The sequence below is a fragment of the Macaca thibetana genome, chromosome 1, assembly GCF_024542745.1.
Source record: "Macaca thibetana thibetana isolate TM-01 chromosome 1, ASM2454274v1, whole genome shotgun sequence".
NCBI classification, from domain to species: Eukaryota; Metazoa; Chordata; class Mammalia; order Primates; family Cercopithecidae; genus Macaca; species Macaca thibetana.
Window position 1 is genome coordinate 64,032,318 of NC_065578.1, and position 21,295 is coordinate 64,053,612.

The 21,295-nt window shown below is 35.4% G+C and overlaps 1 protein-coding gene across 4 annotated transcripts in view; it reads left to right on the forward strand.

Moving 5' to 3' along the window:
• Window positions 1–21,295, forward strand: part of RAVER2 (ribonucleoprotein, PTB binding 2) — an 86,102-nt gene that overhangs the window by 57,981 nt on the left and 6,826 nt on the right. For 2 of the 4 annotated variants that reach the window (XM_050757987.1, XM_050758146.1), the window contains exons 7-11: window positions 1,403–1,507; window positions 1,660–1,774; window positions 3,814–4,082; window positions 9,318–9,429; window positions 11,302–11,438. In XM_050757987.1, the coding sequence (XP_050613944.1) occupies window positions 1,403–1,507; window positions 1,660–1,774; window positions 3,814–4,082; window positions 9,318–9,429; window positions 11,302–11,438 (738 nt within the window). Of the gene's footprint in view, window positions 1–1,402; window positions 1,508–1,659; window positions 1,775–3,813; window positions 4,083–9,317; window positions 9,430–11,301; window positions 11,439–20,302; window positions 20,458–21,295 lie in introns of all 4 variants that reach the window. The other 2 variants (XR_007719355.1, XM_050758063.1) reach the window with 2 other exon arrangements.

Consider the following 21,295-nt stretch of genomic DNA (forward strand, 5'->3'; position numbering starts at 1 on the left):
AGGGCTTCTTATGTGGTCTTAACTCAAAAAAATATTTCTAGAAAGAAAATATAAATGAACAGTAACTCTTAATTCCTAAAATTTAATGAATATTATAAGAAACAACTCATGTATATGAGAATAGAGTATATGTTTCCTACTTTTTTTAGATAAATATTTTAAATGTGTGTTTATAGATTTAAATGTCTGTAATATTAGAGATAAGCATTACTCATTAATTTCAGGTACTGTTTAAGAATATAGAATTCTAATTAAAATCAAACAATATATAATAGATGCTTAATATAAGTTGAATGAATGAATATCTGGTCCTAAATCCGGCTTTTATTTTTCATCCTTAGAATCTAACACAGGACTTGGTGATACATTATAGAGTTTTTATTCATTCATTTACTCAATGTATTTTATTGAGTATCTGACATATATGTATTAGACATTGTGCTAATCATTGAGGCTACTGTGTGGAATGTAACATTTAAAGTCTATGTTATTACAGAATTTCAACCAGTAGGGACAACACATTAAACAGTTAATTACAATAAGGAGTGAAGAGTAATATGAGAGGGGAAGTTCAGAGTATTGATAATATTCCCTGTATTTTAAGAGAAAGACCAAAATGCTTTACCTTTAAGGCCCATACATTTGAGCTAGCTCCTCCTGCCTCTCAGCTCACTACACATCACTGTCCCACTACAACAGCCTGGTTTTGGTCCTCAAAGGACTTTGTTTTCTCCTCCTTCGGTCTTTTCTTCTGCTGGTCCTTCTTCCTGGAATGCGAATGCTTCCCACCCCAACATCACCTAATTCCCTCCCAGACTTCAACTACAGCCTTCAGATTGCAGTACAAGAATTAGTTCCTCCAAGAAACCTTTCTTGAATCGTCCAGGCTAAATAACATTCCTCCACTATTTGTTCTCATAGCCCCTTGCATTTTTCCTTCATATGATTATCATGTGTAATCATGTGGGGTTTTTTTATTATTATTAATTAATGGCTCCCTTCCTTAGGGGACTGTAAGATCTATGAGGGCAGATCTTATTGTACTTCTCACTAAGTAGCACAGTGCCTGGCACATAGAAAGTGCTCAATAAATCTTTGTTGAATGATTAAATGAATAAATAAATGAATGAATAGAATGTCACTATCATTGAAACCAAAAAGGGGTGAGAGGAGGGAAGGAAGGATGAAAGAATGTAGAATTAATTTCATGACTGCATGGCCCCCCTTGTATATTATTAAAAGAATTAACTAACTTTGCCTGTTAAGTTGGAAAGTGAAATATTATGTTTAGAAGCAATTACTTTTACTCAGATCGACTGGAGAATTGAACTTTAAAATGAATCGGGTTATACAACATGTAGCTTTTCAAAATTAAACTAACAACGTTTTGTCATTTTCACAGAGCTCAGTTATGGGTAATACTTCTAATTTATTCCTTCAGAATCTTTCTCATATACCACTGGCACAACAACAATTAATGAAGTTTGAGAATATTCATACTAATAATGTAAGTATGATATCATTTTTTCTTTTAGAATCAGTTCGTTTCTTTTCTAGAATCAGGTTGTGGATCAGGTTGTTTATGAATTTTCACATGTGTAACTTTTTTTAGGTTATATCTTATGGCCATGGGTCTTACCTTTTTTTCTTCTTTTGTAGAAACCTGGCTTACTTGGAGAGCCCCCGGCTGTGGTATTTCAGACTGCACTAGGGATAGGGTCAGTGCTTCCATTGAAAAAGGAGTTGGGACATCATCATGGAGAAGCACATAAAAGTAAATGATGTGTATTTACTGAGAAGTCAGTAAACAGTCAGGTTTGAGATTTAAAGATAGTTTACTTATGTTCTCCTTTTATTTACAGGGAGGTCAAATTTGAGTTTTATTTAGTCATTTAAAATTTTGAGAACCCTCTTGGCTTTTTCTATTTTGAATATTGGTAAGTTACTGCTGGACTTGCTTCCATGCCAAGATAAGACTTTCCCTGTTGGATATGCTTTAATATTTTATGCAGGTTCACAGCAGTGCAAGGCAAAGACACAGATCCCTTTGAGACTGACATGCTGCCCACTGGGCTGACAGCACATATGGATCCATTTGGGATAAGAAACCTTTCACTTTTATTTTTAAAAATCTAGTATTTATATATTTAAAGTTTGATTATTTATTTGTATTATTAAAAAAAATTGAACCTCTAAATCAGTAGTCAAAGAAAACTAATGTGTGTACTATGTGCTTCTAAAAACATGGCAAACAAAATAGCTTTTTTGGCAGGAAAACAGGAGAATGGTGTTATACTAAGACTTCTTATTTGAATGTGATTTTGAAGGGCGCATTTTCAGCTTGAAGCTTAATTGAAATTTGCTTAGAAGTGAGCATGCTGAGTAAAAACAGAAGGTCCACCAATAATTTTAAAAAAAAGTCAATTAAATATGGGTAGCTTACTTAACCTTTTGTCCAGTGATCAAATAACTTAGTTCTGACTGTTGAAATTGACTGGACAAAAGTTAAGCCAGTGAAGAAATTTTGTGATATCATGGGGTCTGTCTTTCCAAAAAATTAAATTTTCTATGTCTAAAAGCTTATGTAAATGTGTATTATTTGTGTTGAATTAACTAATAAACTATTTACTTTAGTATATGCTGCTTTAAGAACATTGAATAGTGTCCAGATAACTATATTCTAAGCATTAGGGGGGGAACCAAAGCATCCATCTCTAAATGATTATTACTGAAAATAATTGAAGAAATTTGTTTAGTAAATTTATAAAATGGTAAGTCTTAGTTGTCAAACTTAGCTTTTTCCATTTAATTTTGACCTATAGATTTTTTAAAAGGTGGAACGGTTCAGAATTTTCCTATTAAAACTTTTAATAGGAATGTTGCCAGCCTGGGCAACATGACAAAACCCTGACTCTACTAAAATACAAAAAATTAACCAGGCATGGTTGCACACGCCTGTGGTCCCAGCTACTCAGGAGGCTGAGGTGGGAGAATCACCTTAGCCGAGGAAGTCGAGGCTGCAGTGAGCCATGATTGGCGATGGGAGTGGGACCCTGACTCAAAAAACAAAAAAACTGTTTTTATTTCTCCCAGAATTTCTTGTTATTTTCTATAAATAAAAACATAAAACTTTCATGTATTAAATTTAGTGCTTATCTGTTAACAAATACTCATTTAAAGAAAGAAGCCAGTGATATACTGATAAGTGTTTAACAACAAGCTCTCTAGGTTGAAAAAACGTCTTGATTTGTAGCATTTGTGCATTTCTGTTTGTGAATACTCCAACTGTGACTGATTTCAGGTTACCAATATGAAGACATTTAACTCAATAGCTGGGAAGGGGTGTGTATTAATAGCTCTCATGAGCTGATGGAAGCCAGCTAACCAAATTTATTATTGGATTCAGTCAAACTTCATTAAATTTTACTTTCAGATAACTTTTTAAACTTAAAACTTAATTATTTCCATCAGTTATGGAAACAGTGAAGCTGCAATGAATGGGCATTAAAAAAAGCACTAATATAGCTTAAATGCCAATTAACAATTATATATAGAATTTAAAAACTTAAAAATTTCATATATTTGAGGTTACCCTGAAAGTTGCTGAAAATAAGAGCATTATTACTATTGTAGATTTTTGTTTTTTCATAAAGGAGCCCACTAATTAACAACCTCTAACCTTACCTTTTGCTGTTATCTAACAGGTACAAATTGGTTTCTCTGCATTTTGCTCATAACTTAACAAAATCAAAAGGACTATTGCGAATAAATATTTTCTAACTAAAAGCTTTTTGCATTTGTGGTTTGCTACAGCATCTAGCCTGATTCCAACCCAAACAACGATAACAGCTGGAATGGGCATGTTACCATTCTTTCCAAATCAGCACATTGCTGGACATGCTGGGCCAGGGCACAGTAATACTCAGGAGAAACAGCCAGCCACGGTGGGAATGGCAGAAGGAAATTTCTCAGGGTCGCAGCCTTATCTTCAGAGCTTTCCAAACCTTGCTGCTGGAAGCTTGCTGGCAGGACACCATAAGCAGCAGCAAAGCCAGCCAAAAGGCACAGAGATAAGTTCAGGGGTAAGAAAACTTTGCGTGCACACAGATGTGTATATACCTACATATGTATATATATTCCATTTAAATTGTATCTTAAATTGTCATGTCAATGAAATGATGACTTTCTCATAGTTTACATTTACTTCTCAAAATTGAAGAAAACATTGCAAAATGTTTGCAATTTTTAAAAAAAATATGTTATTAAAAATAAGCAAACAAAAAATCCATTTTTTGATAAGTTATGCTAACTGGCATTTGGGACTACCTTAATTATTTGCCAGTTTGTAAGTAAAGTAATTTTAATTTGTGTAAAATGAGTTATGTCTCTTATAAATAATTTATATGTGGATTATTTATTCCTTAGAATAAGGAATTTCCAAAAAGTTTGTGACATACATGGTTTTCAGAAATACTTGATATTTTAAATATAAGATATAAACTAATTTAAGTTCAGAATTTTGTAGTTTGAAAAAGCTTAGGAGTATCAATACTTATTCACTTACATAGTAATGTTATTTGTAAGGCTAAGTACGTGTTAATGCTGTTCTTTAAAATATACTTTTTGTGTATCTTAAATATGTAGTTAGTAGCTAAAGTATTTTAATATTTAAAGGCAGAACAAATTTTATCTGGAAAATATCAAAACCAGCTATTAAACTCTGGTCTGTTCAAACTAATCTGGTCTTTCTTTTAATTCTGGAAGTGTTTACCCAATCATTTTATTGGTTAATATACCACTGATATTTATAAATGTTGTAATAAGTAGGTAGACTAAAGTACATCTAATTTTTATTATATTTGTACCCCAAAATACACTGTGGTTTGTAAGTGGTATAAAACTTAGGCTTAAGCAGTTTGTAAGGAAAAAAATCTATGTAGTTTCTTGTATTCAAATGTCAAAATAATAATACTGAATTTGTAAGAGATTTTAGTGTTACCTAGCCATAGCAAGAAGTATGACTAGAATGCCCTACAATTGTACATTGAGAAAGCTAAGGCAGTTCTCTCTTTTAAAAATTTTTTAATCTTTTACTTTATTTATTTTTTTTTTTTTTTTGAGATGAAGTCTTGCTATGTCACCCAGGCTGGAGTGCAGCGACGTGACCTTGGCTCACTGCAACCTCCACCTCCTGGGTTCAACGGTTCGCCTGCCCCAGCCTCCCAAGTAGCTGGGACTACATGCACGCACCACCATTCCTGACAGATTTTTGTATTTTTAGTAGAGATGGGGTTTCACCATGTTGGCCAGACTGGTCTTGAACTCCTGAGCTCAGGTGATCTTCCCACCTTGGCCTCCCAAAGTGCTGCTATTACAGGTGTGAGCCATTGCGCCTGGCCGTCAGTTCTTTATAGAATAAATTTTAAAAATTTATCTGCAGTGTTCATTGCTTGGGTCATTGAGGGAAACTGCACAAATAAAACTTGTATATGAATACTTCATATCTCTTTGCAATCTTTAGTTCACTGCAAGCTTCAGTCTTTAGAAGAACTGTGGATTTTAGGTGATTCACAAAATGGGCAAATGAGTATGTCTACAAGAAGACAGCCAAAATAGGGGCAGGTTCTGGAAAATAAGTCCTGTGAAGAAGAATTCAGGAGAAGTGGATATATGGAACCTGGAAAGAGACAACCAAACATATACATTGTTAAACCTATTTAAAGAGTAGTCATATGGTATTATGTGTACCTCCAGTGGGCAGAACTACCTATTAAGTACAACATACAATAAAGCAGATTTAGGCTTAATATAAGGAAGAACGATTCAAGCTTTTAAGCAGAGAGAAAGTTTATTTCACAAAGATGTGACTGTCATATCACCAAAAGCAATTAAGCAGACCCCAGGTGAGCATCTGTATAGGATGTCGTGTTAATATAAATGATCCCTCTTCCTCTCAGTAGGGGTTGGACCAGGTAACCTCAGTGTTTTCTAACTGTGAGATTTGTAGACTTGGCTGAAATAATTAGTTTAACTTTGCTTTAGATGTTTAGAACTGCATCTTTAATATTGTGTTGGCCAGTAAGTCTTGAGTCTACCTTTTTGTTTCCAGAATCACCTCTAGTGCAAAAAAAAAAAGAGAGCGAGAGATTTGGACTCTGACTCCCAACCTTTGAGAATTTTATTCAGGGAGACAGGGATAATATCCAGTTTCTGTTTATTGTGGTAAAATTAAAATATACGTAACATAAAATTTACCATTTTAAGTGTAGAGTACTGTGGCTTTAAGTACATTTACAGTGTTGTGCAGCATCATTGCTCTCCATCTCCAAAACTTTTTTGTCATCTCATACTGAAACCTGCACCTGTTAAATAATAACTCTCCCTTTTTCCCTCCCACTAGCCTGGGTAACCACTGTTTCTACTTTTGTCTTTATGAATTTGACTATTCTAGGTACCTAGGTGACACAATATTTGTCCTTCTGTGTGTAGCTTAGTTCACTTAGCATAATGTTTTCTAGGTTCATCCATGTTGTAGCATGTATCCAAATTTCCTTCTTTCCTAAGGCTGAATAATATTCCATTGTACATATATACCATGTTTTAATTCAGCCATCCATGGACATGTGGGTTGTTTCTACCTTTTATTGTGAATAATGCTGCTGTGAACATTGGTATCTGAGTCCCTGCTTTCGATTCTTTGGGGTATATACCCAGAAATGGAATTACCGGATCATACCATAATGCATGTTTAATTTTTGTTGGAACTGTCATCCGTTTTTCCACAGCAGCTGCACCATTTTACATTCCTGCCAGCAGTGCACAGGGATTCTAATTTTCCAACATGCTCACCAACACTTGTTTTCTGTTTTAGCTGTTTGTAACAAAAATACCATAGACTGGGTGATTTAAATAACATACATTTATTTCTCACAGTTTGAGAGGCTGGGAGTTCTAAGAGAAGGTGCCAGCAAATCCAGTGTTGATGAGGATACTGTTCTTGGTTTTCAGATGACCATCTTTTCGTTCCATTTTCACATGTTAGAGAGCTGGAGCAAGCCCTTTCATGTCTCTTCTTATAGGAGCGCTAATCCCACTCTCGAGGGCTCTACTTTCATGACCTCATTACCTTCCAAAGGCCCCACCTTCTAAGACCATCACATTGAGGCTTAGCATTTCAACATATGAATTCTGGGGAGACTTAAACATTCAGTTCATAGTCGTAGCCATCCCAGTGGTTGTGAAGTGGTATCTCATTGTGGTTTTGATTTGCATTTCCCTAATGATTAGTGATGCTGAGCATTTTTGTGTGTGTTTATTAGTCATCTGTATATTTTCTTTGGAGAAATGTCTATTAAAGTTTTTGCCCATTTTAAATCAGGTTCGTTTTTATTGTCATTGTTGAGTTTTTGGGAGTTTTCTATATACAGTTGACCCTAGAAAACACAGGTTTTAACTGCACAGGTCTACTTATACTTGGATATTTTCCAAGAAATATAGTAGGAAATTTTTTGGAAATTTAAAAAGTTTGAAAAAACTCACAAATGAACCCCATAGCCTAGAAATATTGAAAAATTAAGAAAAAGTTATATATGTCATGAATGCATAAAATATATGTAGATATTAGTCTAGTTTGTAATTTGCTACCATAATATATACTCAAACCTATTATTAAAAAGTTAAAATTTAGCATACATGACATACATACTTACAGACAGTACATGGCACCATTCAGTCAAAAGAAATGTAAACCAAAATAAAGATGCAGTATTAAATCATAACTGCATAAAATTAACTGTAGTATATACTGTACTATTGTGATAATTTTGTACCTACTTCCTGTTGCTATTGAGATGAGCTCAAGTGTTGAGAGTATCCACTTAAAATGCTGTGTGTTGCTAATCATCTCCATGTGAGCCATTCATCTCTCCAGTAAATTGCTTATTGCAGTAAAAAGTGATGTCTCATCATGCTTGCATATTTTTCATCATGATTAGTGCAATACCATAAACCTTGAATAACACCTGTGATCCATAAAAATGCCACTAGTGGTACTAGAAGGGCTCTCAAGAAGCAGTGTCATGACATTATAAGAAAAAGTCGAATTGCTTGATGAATACCACAGATTGAGGTCTGTAGCTGCTGTTGTCCACCATTTCAGACAGATCCATATTGTAAACAAATGACATAATTTATGGTATTGATAAATACTACAGTACTGTAAATGTTTTTCTCTTATGGTTTTCTTAATATTTTCTTTTCTCCACCTTTAATGTAAAAAAAACAGTGTATAACATATGTAACATACAAAATACATGTTAATTGTTTGCTATTGGTAAGGCTTCTAGTTAACAGTAGGCTATTAGTAGTTAAGTTTTTGGGTAGTCAAGGGTTATACATAGATTTTTCCACTATGTAGGGGGTTGGCACTACTAACCCCCATGTTGTTTCAAGGGTCAACTGTACTAGAATCCTTACACCTAACTAATTACATAAAAATATACTGATATACATTTTGAAGAAATGTGTGTTTCTAGCATCATCTAAATGTGGAGTTGGAGTTTATTAAACTCATTTATTTTGTTTGACATTATATTTAGTACCAGAGGTAAATAAGCTTTGCTTTTGTTATTTGGTCATAAAATATAAAATAAAACTCTCAAGAAAAATATTGATAACAGGCCAGGCGCAGTGGGTCATGCCTGTCATCCCAGCACTTTGGGAGGCCAAAGTGGGGGCATCACTAAGGTCAGGAGTTCGAGACCAGCCTGGCCAACATGGTGAAACCCCATCTCTACAAAAAATATTAAAAAATTAGCCAGGTGTGGTGGTGCGGCTCTGTAATCCCAGCGACTCAGGAAGCAGAAGCAGGAGAATCGCTTGAACCCGGGAGGTGTAGGTTTCCATGAGCTGAGATTGCACCATCGCACTCCAACCTGGGCAATAGAGAGATTCCATCTCAAAAAAAAAAAAAAAAAAAAAAAAAAAAAGGTAGATAGATAGATAAACAGTATTTCTGGAAAAGAGATATGGAATTTAGTTTTTCTTGTGAAGATGAATTCTTTCCTGGTTCAAGTGAGAAGATTGTACAAGATATCCTTTCATTCTCTTTTAGTTCTAAAGTTCTATGGCTCTAGAATAGTTTTTTTAAAAACCTAATTGAACAACTAATAGCAGGTGAAATGTGATAATTTTAGTCAACATCCATAGATATTTCATAAGTACACTAGATGTATTGAAAAATAAGTATTTCTGTGTTCTTCATTTTTATTTTCATGTTCTTCTCATTAAGTACCCGCTCCTTTGTTTTTGTTAAATAGGCTGCCTCTAAGAATCAGACTTCACTCTTGGGAGAACCACCAAAAGAAATTCGGCTCAGTAAAAATCCATACTTGAATTTGGCAAGTGTGTTGCCCAGTGTGTGCTTATCATGTAAGTAGGGGCTCAGTATTCTTGTTGTGGAGTTTTATTGAATACTTTACATAATAAGTTTTACTTTAATTTTTGACTTAATGGAAGCAAATAATACCTATTGGCCAAATTATAGGCCTAAATTATTCTTTAAATTAAAATAGTAATTAAAACTAAGACACTCAAAATGTGTGCTATTTTATTTAAGGAAAACATTACAACTCATAGAGAATCATTTTTCTTAACCAGAAGTTTAAACCTATAAGTAATCTTATATATCTTGAGTGTTTGAATACTCCCAAAATGTATGAGCTACCAATAATTGGTAGAAGTGGAATTCTCATTCACTTTTTGGAGGAACCCCTCAAGCCTTCAATTACTATAAATCAGCTATTCATTCAAATGTCATTTTAAGAGAAAATCACAAATGTGATATGCTCCAGGCACAAGGATGTTCACTGCATCATTGGTTGTAAATAGTGGGAAAACTGGAAAATACTTAATATTTGTCAATAGGGGAATGCTAAAATAGTTCATCATATAATTGAATACTGTGCAACTTTTTTTTATAATTGAGGGATATTTATGTGTACTGATATGAGATGAACTCTAAAGCATATTTTGGCAAATATATGCATAAAATTATTCCATTTGTGTTTATTTAAAGTTATAAATCCTTACATGTATATACTTGAGTGTGCAAATGCATGAAATAAAACTAAAAAAGTAAATTCTAAACTATTACCTCTGGGAAGAATAATAGGATTAAATAAAAAGAGATGAAAGATGAATTTCATTTTTAATATATATCCTCTGTATTTTATGAAATATCCTTGAACCCAAACATTAATTTGTAATTTTTTTTGAGCTGGAAAAAAATGTAAGTGCACTTCTAGTATAACTGTTATATATTGATCTGGTCTGAAAATTGATGGTGACAATTATTACATTTATAAGAACGGTTTACATTTTTTATACCTTGTTTTACAGACTAGACACACACACACACACACTCACACACACACACACACACACACACACACACGTTTTGTTTTTTTGAGACAAGGTCTCACTCTGTCGCCCAGGCTGGAGTGCTGTGGTGTGATCTTGGCTTACTGCAGCCTCCACCTCCTGGGCTCAAGTGATCCTCCTACCTCAGCCTCCCGAGTAGCTGGGACTACAGGCATGTGCCACCATGCCCCGCTAATTTTGTGGGGGTTTTTTTGTGGGTTTTTTTGTGTTTTTTTTTGTTTTTTTTTCTGTGAGACAGAGTCTTGCTCTGTCACCCAGGCTGGAGTGCAATGGCACCATCTCGGCTCCCTGCAACCTCCACTTCCTGGGTTCAAGCAATTCTTAAGTCTCAGCCTCCCAAGTAGCTGGTATTACTGTCATGCACCACCATTCATTCCTGGCAAATTTTTATATTTTTAGTATTTTTTTGTAGAGACGGGGTTTCACCATGTCACCCAAGCCAGTCTCGAACTCCTGGGCTCAGGCAGTCCTCCCACTTTAGCCTCTCAAAGTGCTGGAATTACAGGCATGAGCCACTATGCCCGGCCAGACATATATGTTTTTTAACCTTTCCACCAAAATTATTTACCCATGGGACAGGTGTCCATTTTAAGTTGTTTCAAATGAATGAGACAGTATTATATACTGTGTTTTCCCGGGGGAAAATATATCTAGTTATATGTTGGCAAATTAAAATTTTGTTCTATTTGATAATATGCGGTTATAATTTATAATTTATAATAAAATATAATTTATGTGTATAATATAATTTATAATTTATAAAACAATTTATAATAAAATAATTTGTTTAAAATAACCTAAATAAAATAAATGTATAATAAAATAACCTAAATAAAATAAACTTGTTGATTCTGCCTTTAGCCCCTGCAAGTAAAACCACTCTTCATAAGACTGGAATTGCAAGCAGCATTCTGGATGCAATCTCTCAGGGAAATGAATCACAACACACATTGGAAAAGTGCATTGCTTATTCTCCACCTTTTGGTGATTACGCACAGGTAAATAATTCCCAGGTTCTGATGATACACAGAAAAATTGGTTCAACTATATATTGAGTTCACTGAATATGAAATTGTGGTTCCTATATTATTAACACAGGAAAATCAAATTGCACTGATCTATGTATTTCTTACTCATCATTTGAAATTTGGGAATGTGTTCAAGACATTATTTAGTATCATTTTGCACTAGATATTTACCTCTCATTGTTTACCTAGTGGTTGGCAAATTACAGCCCATAGACCAAATCTAGCCCACCACCTGGTTTTGTAAATAAATTTGTATTGTAACACAGCCGTGTCCATTCATTAACATATTGTCTATGGTACTGACATGCTATAATAAAAGAGTTGAGTGATGACAACAGAGACTATGTGGCCTGCAAGATTAAATATTTACTATCTGGTTCTTTATAGAAAAATGCTGCTAATCTTTGGTTTGCACTAGTATAGACCTGAGAAACCCAAGGGAATGCCTCTGTTCTTCTCCACTGCTTGTAGATGTAGAAAGATGATCATATTTACAGACACTATTGTGCTAACTTCTAAGCCAGTCAATCAATAACATAAAAGTATTATGTTCATAAGATATCCTGTGTCATTACTTAAATATGTCAGTTTTGCTTTGGCCCTTCTTCAGCTTACTCTTAGCGGTGTACGCTGAGTATATATCATGTTAGCCCTGTGTGATTATGGAATCATAAGAGTCTTATAATTATCAGTTCTGACTCTTACTGTCCTAGAACAGCCAGCTTCTTCTCAGCTCTATCCTGTTCGTTGGAGCCTTGTCTCCACTTGGATTTCCTTGGAGCAGCTCTGTGTTTGCCTGACCTGTCTCTAATAAACTTAGAAAAGAAAACCACTTAGAACAATTGACGCCTGATTATGCCTTTTTAATAGAGTACTAGAAATAACCCAAGTTCTGTAAAAATGGTGCAGCAGGATATTAGTGAAACATATGACATATCTTATATACCTGGGACAAGATGGGAAAATATGGGTTGGGTAGATGATGTAATTAGGTGACAGTATATCTGTATTTAGAGAACAGTGATCACAAATTGCTGCAATCTGAAAGCATTCTCTTACATTGATTCATAAGACTCATCTTCAGTCCTTTATTAGATAACATTTGAAGTAATGACTTAGATAAAGACATTAATTGGAAAATTTATAAGATATAGTCCTGTACAATTCCAATTTGTTTCTTTTCAAGAAACAAACTTTTTATAAACAGAAGCACAATAAATTTTTTAAAAATTCATTAAATACGTATTTAAGCTTTAAAAATTTTTTGAACTTACCTTTTCTTTTATTTCTTTTTAAATTTGCCTTTTTCTTAGCAGTTTTGCTTGTTAGATTACTATGATTTATTATATACTTATATACATAGAAAGACTTTCTCATTCACACATGGAGAAATTCTGGAATAATGATGCCTTTTTCATTGCTGTATGTCTTCCTGCCTCCACACTTGCTTGCCCAGAGATATGGTGGGGGAATGAATCCTCCGTGCACTGTTCAGTGTCTCCTTTGACAGTCCCTGCTTCTTGCGCACGCTTGTTCATAAAATGGGATTTGTTCTGTCTCTCATGTTCTTTCTTCCTTATAAACTTAATTAAATGTTACTAATGGAACATTAAAGTAAATGGAATTTAACTAATGGAACTAAAGTAACTATTATAGAAAAAGGTAGTCGTGTATTAGGAATTCCTTCCACTATTACCACTGCTGGGATGAAGGAAGAAGTCTAAGGGAAAGGAACCAAAAGTGTTTGTTTTCTTTTTAACACTTGCTATATGCTTTGTGACGTAAGTGATTACTATTTCTAACAACCTTGTGAGATTTAAATGACCGCCTTCATGATACAAGTGGAGAAGCATGAAGGGGTAAATAATCTCTCCAAGTTCATACAGTTGGTAAGTGATTTCTTGATTCCAAAGGCCACATTATTTATACCATTGAGAAGTTTCTTCAGGCTTCGAAGTAATATCTGAGAGAAACTGTGTGGGCTGCTCTGCTTATGAATTAGGAGAGATGAATATGTCAAGGCATAGAGGGACAAAATCTTTATCTTCAATAAAACTATCAGATTTAAAAACCTAATTGGCATTTCCAGTATTGATGATGTTGCTTGTATCATACTATTTCCCTACAGATAACCATTATTAGAACTGGACTAAATATAAATGAAAACCAACTACTTGAAAGCACTAGAGAATGAATGACCAAAAGCAGGCGGAAATGCGAGAATTATTCCTTAAAACAGGATAACATCACTGTATGATATTTGTGTTTCTATAGCTTTTTGCCTGATACTACTCCCTAGATGGAGAAAGCTGCAGTCTCACCAGCTTAAGGAGTCAGATGACAGAGTTCAGGACCGTTAGCAAGGATGTTAAGTGAAGGGGGAAATTGTGGAAAAGAGGGGGTTGCATAAGAAGGAGCCTCAAAATCTGTGTGTCAACTTAACCCGAATACAGTTGGCTGGCCCCTAAACTGTGTATGAGGGAAACTCCAAGGGACCTGGTAGAAAACAGCTGAAAGGCTAAAAGAACTGAGAAGAGATTCAACTCCTCTTCAGCGCAGAGGAGACAGAGTTTGGAGTTTGAGTTCAGCAAAGTTAACTCCTTCTAGAACAGAAATCAACATTCATCAGAGGAAGATAATAGAATCTGTAGCCTCTACAATATATTATAGTAATCAATATGTCCAGTAGAACAAAATTACTAGATAGTTGAAGAAGCAAGAAAATGTGACTCACAATTAAGAGAAAAAGTAGAAACTGACCCCAAGGTGACCCAGATGTTGGTCTTGTAGACAATAACCACAAAACAGCTATTATAAATATGTTTAGGAACTTAAAAGAAAATAAAGTAATAATGAACAGATATGGAATCTCTGCCAAGAGATATAAACTAAAAAATAACAACTTTGGAACTGAAAACTATAGTATCTGAAGTAAATACACTGGATGGGCATAGCAGAAGATTGGAGAGGCCAGGAAAAAAGGTTCGGTTAACATGAAGACAACTCAATCCGAAGAACACAAAGAAAAGAGATTTTTAAAAGCCCAGCGGAACATATCCTCAGGGACCTGAGGGAAAATATAAAGCAGTCTAAAATGCATGTAAATGGAGTCCTGGGAGAAGAAGAGAAAGATAATGGGGCACACATTATTTGAAAAAATAATGGTCAAACATTTTCCAGATTTGCTTCAAAAAACTTACAGATCTAACAGGCTCGGAGGTCCTCCTGCATAGCAGGATAAATAAAAGGAAATTTTTACCTAGGCACATTATAGTTAGTATGCTGAAAACTATAGTTATAAAGAGATAATCTTGAGAGCAACCAGATAAAAACAATGCACATTATCTTAAGACAGGTTTCTCAATCTTGGTACTATTAACATTTAGGGCTGGATGATTCTCTCTTAAGTGGGAAGGGCTATTCTGTGCTTGTAGGAGATTTGGCAACATCCTTGTCCTCTAACCCCTAGATTGCCCCCACCAGCACACACACCATTGAGAACCACTGGGTTAAGGCAACAGTAAACATGCAGGTGACTAAAAAAGATTATATATTTTCTCTTTATTTAAAAGCAAAAATTTTAACATATAGGGTTTATAATGTATATAGATATAGTATATTTGATAGCAATAGTGTAAAGCACAATAAGGTAAATGAAATTATGGTTTTGGGGTTATGTTTTACATGAAGTACATCAAAAGTAACTCTAAGTAGGCTGTGATAAGTTGTGGAACGCATATTGTAGTCCATACAGCAACCATTAAAAAATTATACAAAGAGATATAGCTAAAACATGAACAGTTTAATTACAATGAAATTATAAAAACATTTGATTAAGCCAAAATATGCCATGAAAGACAAAAACAACTAAGTCTAATAAAAACAAATATCCGAGTGGTAAACCTAAATTGAACAGTAGTTATAATTCTATCAAATGAAAACAGCCTGCATTATAACAAATTTTCTTTTCTAATATTTAAAAATTTTTAATTTTAGGTTTGGGGGTACACGTGAAGGTTTATTACATAGCTAAACACGTGTCACAGGGGTTTTTTGTGCATATTATTTCATCACCCAGGTATTAAGCCCAGTATCCAATAGTTATCTTTTCTACTGCTCTCCCTCCTCCCACCCTCCACCGTTATGTAGACAGCAGTCTGTTGTTTCCTTCTTTGTGTCATAAGTTCTTATCATTTAGCTCCCACTTACGAGTGAGAACGTGTGGTATTTGGTTTTCTGTTCCTGCATTAGTTTGCTAAGGATAAAAGCTTCCAACTCTATCCATGTTCCCACAAAAGACATGATCTCGTTCTTTTTTATGGCTGCATAGTTTTCCATAGTGTATATGTACCAAATATCCAGCCTGTCACTGATGGGCATTTAGGTTGATTCTTTGTCTTTGCTATTGTGGATAGTGCTGCAGTGAACATTTGTGTGCATGTGTATTTATGATAGAATAATTTATATTACTCTGGGTATATACGCAGTAATGGGATTGCTAGGTCCAATGGTAATTCTGTTTTTAGCTCTTTGAGATTTTGCTACACTACTTGCCACAATGGTTGAACTAATTTACATTCCCACCAACAGTGTATTAGTGTTCCCTTTTCTCCACAACCTCACCAGCATCTGCTATTTTTTGACATTTTAGTAATGGCCAATTCTGACTAGTATGAGATGGTATCTCATTGTGGTTTTGATTTGCATTTCTCTAATGATCAGTGATATTGAACTTTTTTTCATATACTTGTTGGCCGCATATGTGTCTTCTTTTGAGAAGTGTCTGTTTATGTCCTTTGCCTACTTTTTAATGGGGTTGTTTGCTTTTTTCTTGTAAATTTAAGTTCCTTATAAATGCAGGATATTAGCCCTTTGTCAGATGTATAGTTTGGAAAAATTTTCTCCTATTCTATAGGTTCTCTGTTTACTCTGTTGATAGTTTCTTTTGCTTGCAGAGGCTCTTAATTTAATTAGATCCCACTTGTCAATTTTTGCTCCTACTGCAATTGCTTCTGGTGTCTTGTCATGAAATCTTTGCCCGTTCCTATGTCCAACGAACGATATTGCACTAAAACCTCCAGTAAAATGTTGAATAGAAGCAGTAGAAGTATATATTTATGCCTTGTTGAAACTCTGTTGGAACAGGCACATAGACCAATGGAAAAGAATAGAGAGCCCAGAAATAAGGCTGGACATCTGCAACCATCTGGTCTTCGACAAAGTTGACAAAAGCAATGGGGTAAAGACTCCCTATTCAATAAAAGGTGCGGGGATAACTGGCTAGCCATATGCAGAAGATTAAAGCCAGACCTCTTCCTTACACCATAGACAAAAATCAGCTCAAGACGGATTAAAGACTTAAATGTAAAACACAAAATTATAAAAACCCTGGAAGACAACCTAGGCAATACCATCCTGGACACAGGAACACACAAAGATTTTATGACAAAGTATGACCCATACACAAAGGGAAAAGTAATTAATAGAAACTGTCCGTAAGGAAGTGCAAACACTGGACTTACTAAACAAAGATTTAAAATATTTTCAAAGAATTAAAGAGAGCCACGTTTCAGGAACTTTTAAAAAGTATGAGAGGCCAGGCGCGGTGGCTCACGCCTGTAATCCCAGCACTTTGGGAGGCCGAGGCGCGCAGATCGAGGTCAGGAGATTGAGACCATCCTGGCTAATATGGTGAGACCCCATCTCTACTAAAAATACAAAAAATTAGCCGGGCGTGGTGGCCGGCGCCTGTAGTCCCAGCTACTTGGGAGGCTGAGGCAGGAGAATGGCGTGAACCTGGGAGGCAGAGCTTGCTGTGAGCCGAGATTGTGCCACTGCACTCCAGCCTGGGCGACAGAGTAAGACTCCTTCTCAAAAACAAACAAACAAAAAAGCAAAAGTATGAGAACAACATCTCATCACATAGAGAATATCAATAAAGAGAGAAATTATTTTTAAAAATCAAATAGAAATTCTATATTTGAAAAGTATGGTAACAAATGAAAAATTTACTATAGCACAGCAGCAGATTAGAGCAGGAAGAAGACTCGACAAACTTGGAATGTAGGTCAATTGAAATGATCCTGTCTGAGAAACTGAAAGAAAAGAGAATGAAGAAAAATGAACTATAACAATGTAGGCAAGGATGCGGAGAAATGGGAATCCTCATACAGTGCTAGGGGTTGGTGGGATATAAAATGGTGCAGCTGCTTTGGAAGAGTGTGGCAGTTTGTCAAATGTTAAAGAATTACCAGATGGCCCCAGGATTTGACTCCTAGGTATATCCAAGAGAATTGAAAATGTGTGTCTATACACAAATGTGTACATGCATTGGCACAGCAGCAGCATTCATAACAGCCAAAAAGGAAAACAACCCAAATGTCAGTCTAGTGATGAATGAATAAACAGAATGTGGTAATATCCACGTGATGGAATATTACTCATCCATAGAAAGGAATGGAGTACTGATCCATGCTACAACATTGGCGAACCTTGTGAACATTACGCTAAGTGAAATATGCCAGACAAAAAGTACACATATGATATTCCATTTATATGAAATATCCAGAATAGGCAAATCCATAGAGAATGTAAGTAGATAGTGGTTACTGGGGGCTGGAGGAAGGAGGAGTTAGGGAGTGTGATTAACAGGATTTTTTGGGGGAGGGGAGAGTGATAAAAATACTCTAGAATTCAATTGTGGTGATAGTTGTTCACAAGTTGGTGAACCTTGTGAATCAACAAATTTTGGACTCTTTAAAAAATAAGCTTCAACTGTACTAAACAGAGAATAGCATTTTCATTTAGTGTTTTAGAGATCCTAAAAGTAGCTAGTTATAAGCAAACAGATCAGATCCATTTTTCAAGATCTAGGTCTAATTAGAAATGTTTTAAATGCACTACCCCTTCCATTTCTCTAGTTAGTTGTACAGAATTGCCATTGAGCTGTAGTTACTAATTTTCTCAAAGACTGTATGTCTTCAATATTTGAACTGTGATTGAGAAAACTTAAATCTGAAATAAATTATTTAAAAATTTGTAGTATACATTGTAGCAGTGATAATAGCATTATAGTCAGCTATGTAAACCTGTCAATATGAATGTACAAATTGAGTTTGAAATTTCAGATTCTGAGGTCCATCTATGTCAAATGGTTGGGAGAAACCTACCTTAAAAGAGAAGCTTTTAAGCCACTTTATTAAATGTCTATTAAACACCTAAATCTAACATCTAATTATAATTTATCAAAGACAAAACATTTCACCCTTCCCCTTTAATTAAAATAGGTAAAATAGGTCAAAATATATCTTAAGCGTCTTTCCAGTTTGATGTAGTCGTTAGTCTCAATAATGTAAAAAAAATGTAAGAGTTTTTTCAGCTGTTTAATACGACTGCTTACGTTGTGAATTTTTTTTTTTTCTTTTTGAGACAGAGTCTTGCTCTGTCGCCCAGGCTGGAGTACAATGGCACAATCTCGGCTCACTGCAACCTCCACCTCCTGGGTTCAAGTGATTCTCCTGCCTCAGCCTCCTGAGTAGCTGGGATTACAGGTGCCCACCACCATGCCCAGCTAATTTTTGTATTTTTAGTAGAGATGGGGTTTCACCACGTTGACCAGGCTGGTCTTGAACTCCTGACCTCAAGTGATCTGCCTGCCTTGGTCTCCCAAAGTGCTAGGATTACAGGCCTGTGCCACTGCACCTGGCCTGATTTTGATTTTTCATTTGACAGTTGCCATACGTGGCAGTTGTCCAGCATGCAGCACAGCAGTGTCATCTGCTTGCACAGTGTGTTCTTGTGTTGCCCTGATTCCAGGGATCTCCCCTGCCAGGAGGCTGACTGCCTTGTTCCAGGGAATCAACCACAGAATATATGATGAGATGATGTGATGAGGGAAGAGGAAAGAAAAATGAACAAAAGACCTGGAAAATGCTTGGTCCTTTCATACAGAGCCGAATGCTGCCACCCAGTGGTCAAACAATGCAGGCCGACTTGCCAAAAAGTACATTATATTATGTAATGAATGCTGTGTGGATTTTTGTATGGACCGTGATAGATCCGAATCTTGTGACAAACACCTATCATACAAAATATGTTTTAAAACATAAGCCCACATTAAACAGCAATTATGGGAGCACAGGTTATCTATATATTAACCCTAGACAATAAGTTGGAAAGTACTTTTAAAAAGTGATTTTGGTTAAAAACTGGAATTAAGGAAAGCAAGCTATTGAAATGTATTTTGGCTGGGCGCGGTGGCTCATGCTTATAATTCCGGCACTTTGGGAGGCCGAGGTGGGTGGATCACCTAAGGTCAGGAGTTCAAGACCAACCTGGCCAACATGGGGAAACCCTCTCTCTACAGAAAATACAAAAAATTAGCCAGGTGTGGTGGTGCACGCTTGTAATCCCAGCTACTCAGGAGGCTGAGGCAGGAGAATCGCTTGAGCCCAGGAGGCAGAGGCTGCAGTGAGCTGAGATCCCGCCATTGCACTCCAGCCTGGGCAGCAGAGCAAGACCCTGTCTCCAAAAAAAAAAAAAAAAAATTAGTGCTGTGCAATACCTTTTTGGGGATGAATCGTTAAATCCAATGTTAGGACTTAACCATTATTCATATGAAGAAAAGTAGCTGAGAGGCAAACAATATGAACATTGGAAACATTTATGTATGTATATATGAGAGACATTTTTTATTAGTTATATCATTAATGTCACAGAATGAAGCATATTGATTTTGAAACATTTTTAACAATGGGAGAAAGTTGTATTTTTAAATAAAATTTTAAAAATGTTTAATGCAGAAATGATAATAAAATTAATTCATGTTTCTGTAGGTCTGAAATCTAAAAGCTGGACTTGAAGCTATAAGAGAGGGACATTAGGGGCTTGATTCAGATCTCAGGAGAACTAGTGCAGTCCAGTTTTGGTTCTCCATATACCTGACTCCACTGAAGAGACAAGACTTAGAAAAGGTGAAGTGGAGCTGAAGGTAAGGGTGAGACTGAGGAGTCCTAGAGGCAGAATTTTCTGAAAACAAATTTCATTTTGTATTTAAAGGACTACCTGCTAAATGCTTATATTCTTTTCAGAAGAACAACAATAATAAATACCTTTAATTGGACTGATAGCAGATGAGCCTAATGGAATTCACTGTTGACATTAACATATCCCAAAGGAATCTTCTAAGGGATAGTCAAGATTCCCCTTTCCCCAATTCTTATGAGAGCTATGAAAACTAGCCACCAGTTCAATTATTGACATGAGCTTAAAAACTGAGCTTAAGATACATTGTAAGTAGTAAACTGGCAGTCAGCAAATGATATGGTGACATTCTGTTTCTGCATTCACTTGGAAATGAATGGGATAAAAGAAAGTCTACATTTATATGAAAATAAAAAGATTTGCTTTAATAAAAGAAAATTTTTTTAAAATCTAAGATAAAATAGCAACTGCATAGAGAATGGGTTTCATAGTAGATGTGTGCAAAAGATTAGATTGGTGAGCAACAGTTAAAAGAGCCAACTAATTTGAAATTCTAACAAGAGGGCAGCTGCCCAAAGTGAGAAGCACATTAATCTTTGCTTTGGTAGGCTCTAGTAGATTATGGTGTCCAGTTTTGCCATGCCAGAGTGTCGGAAACCATAGCCCATGACTATTCACTGAAGGAATTGGGAATGCATGCTTAGAAAATATTTTTTGAAAGGTATTCATTTACTCATTCAACCAGTATATACTGAATGTCTACTATATGACAGGACTGTTCTAGGCACTAGGGGTATGGCAATGAACAAAACATCAAAATTCTTATAAGAATGGAACTTACATTT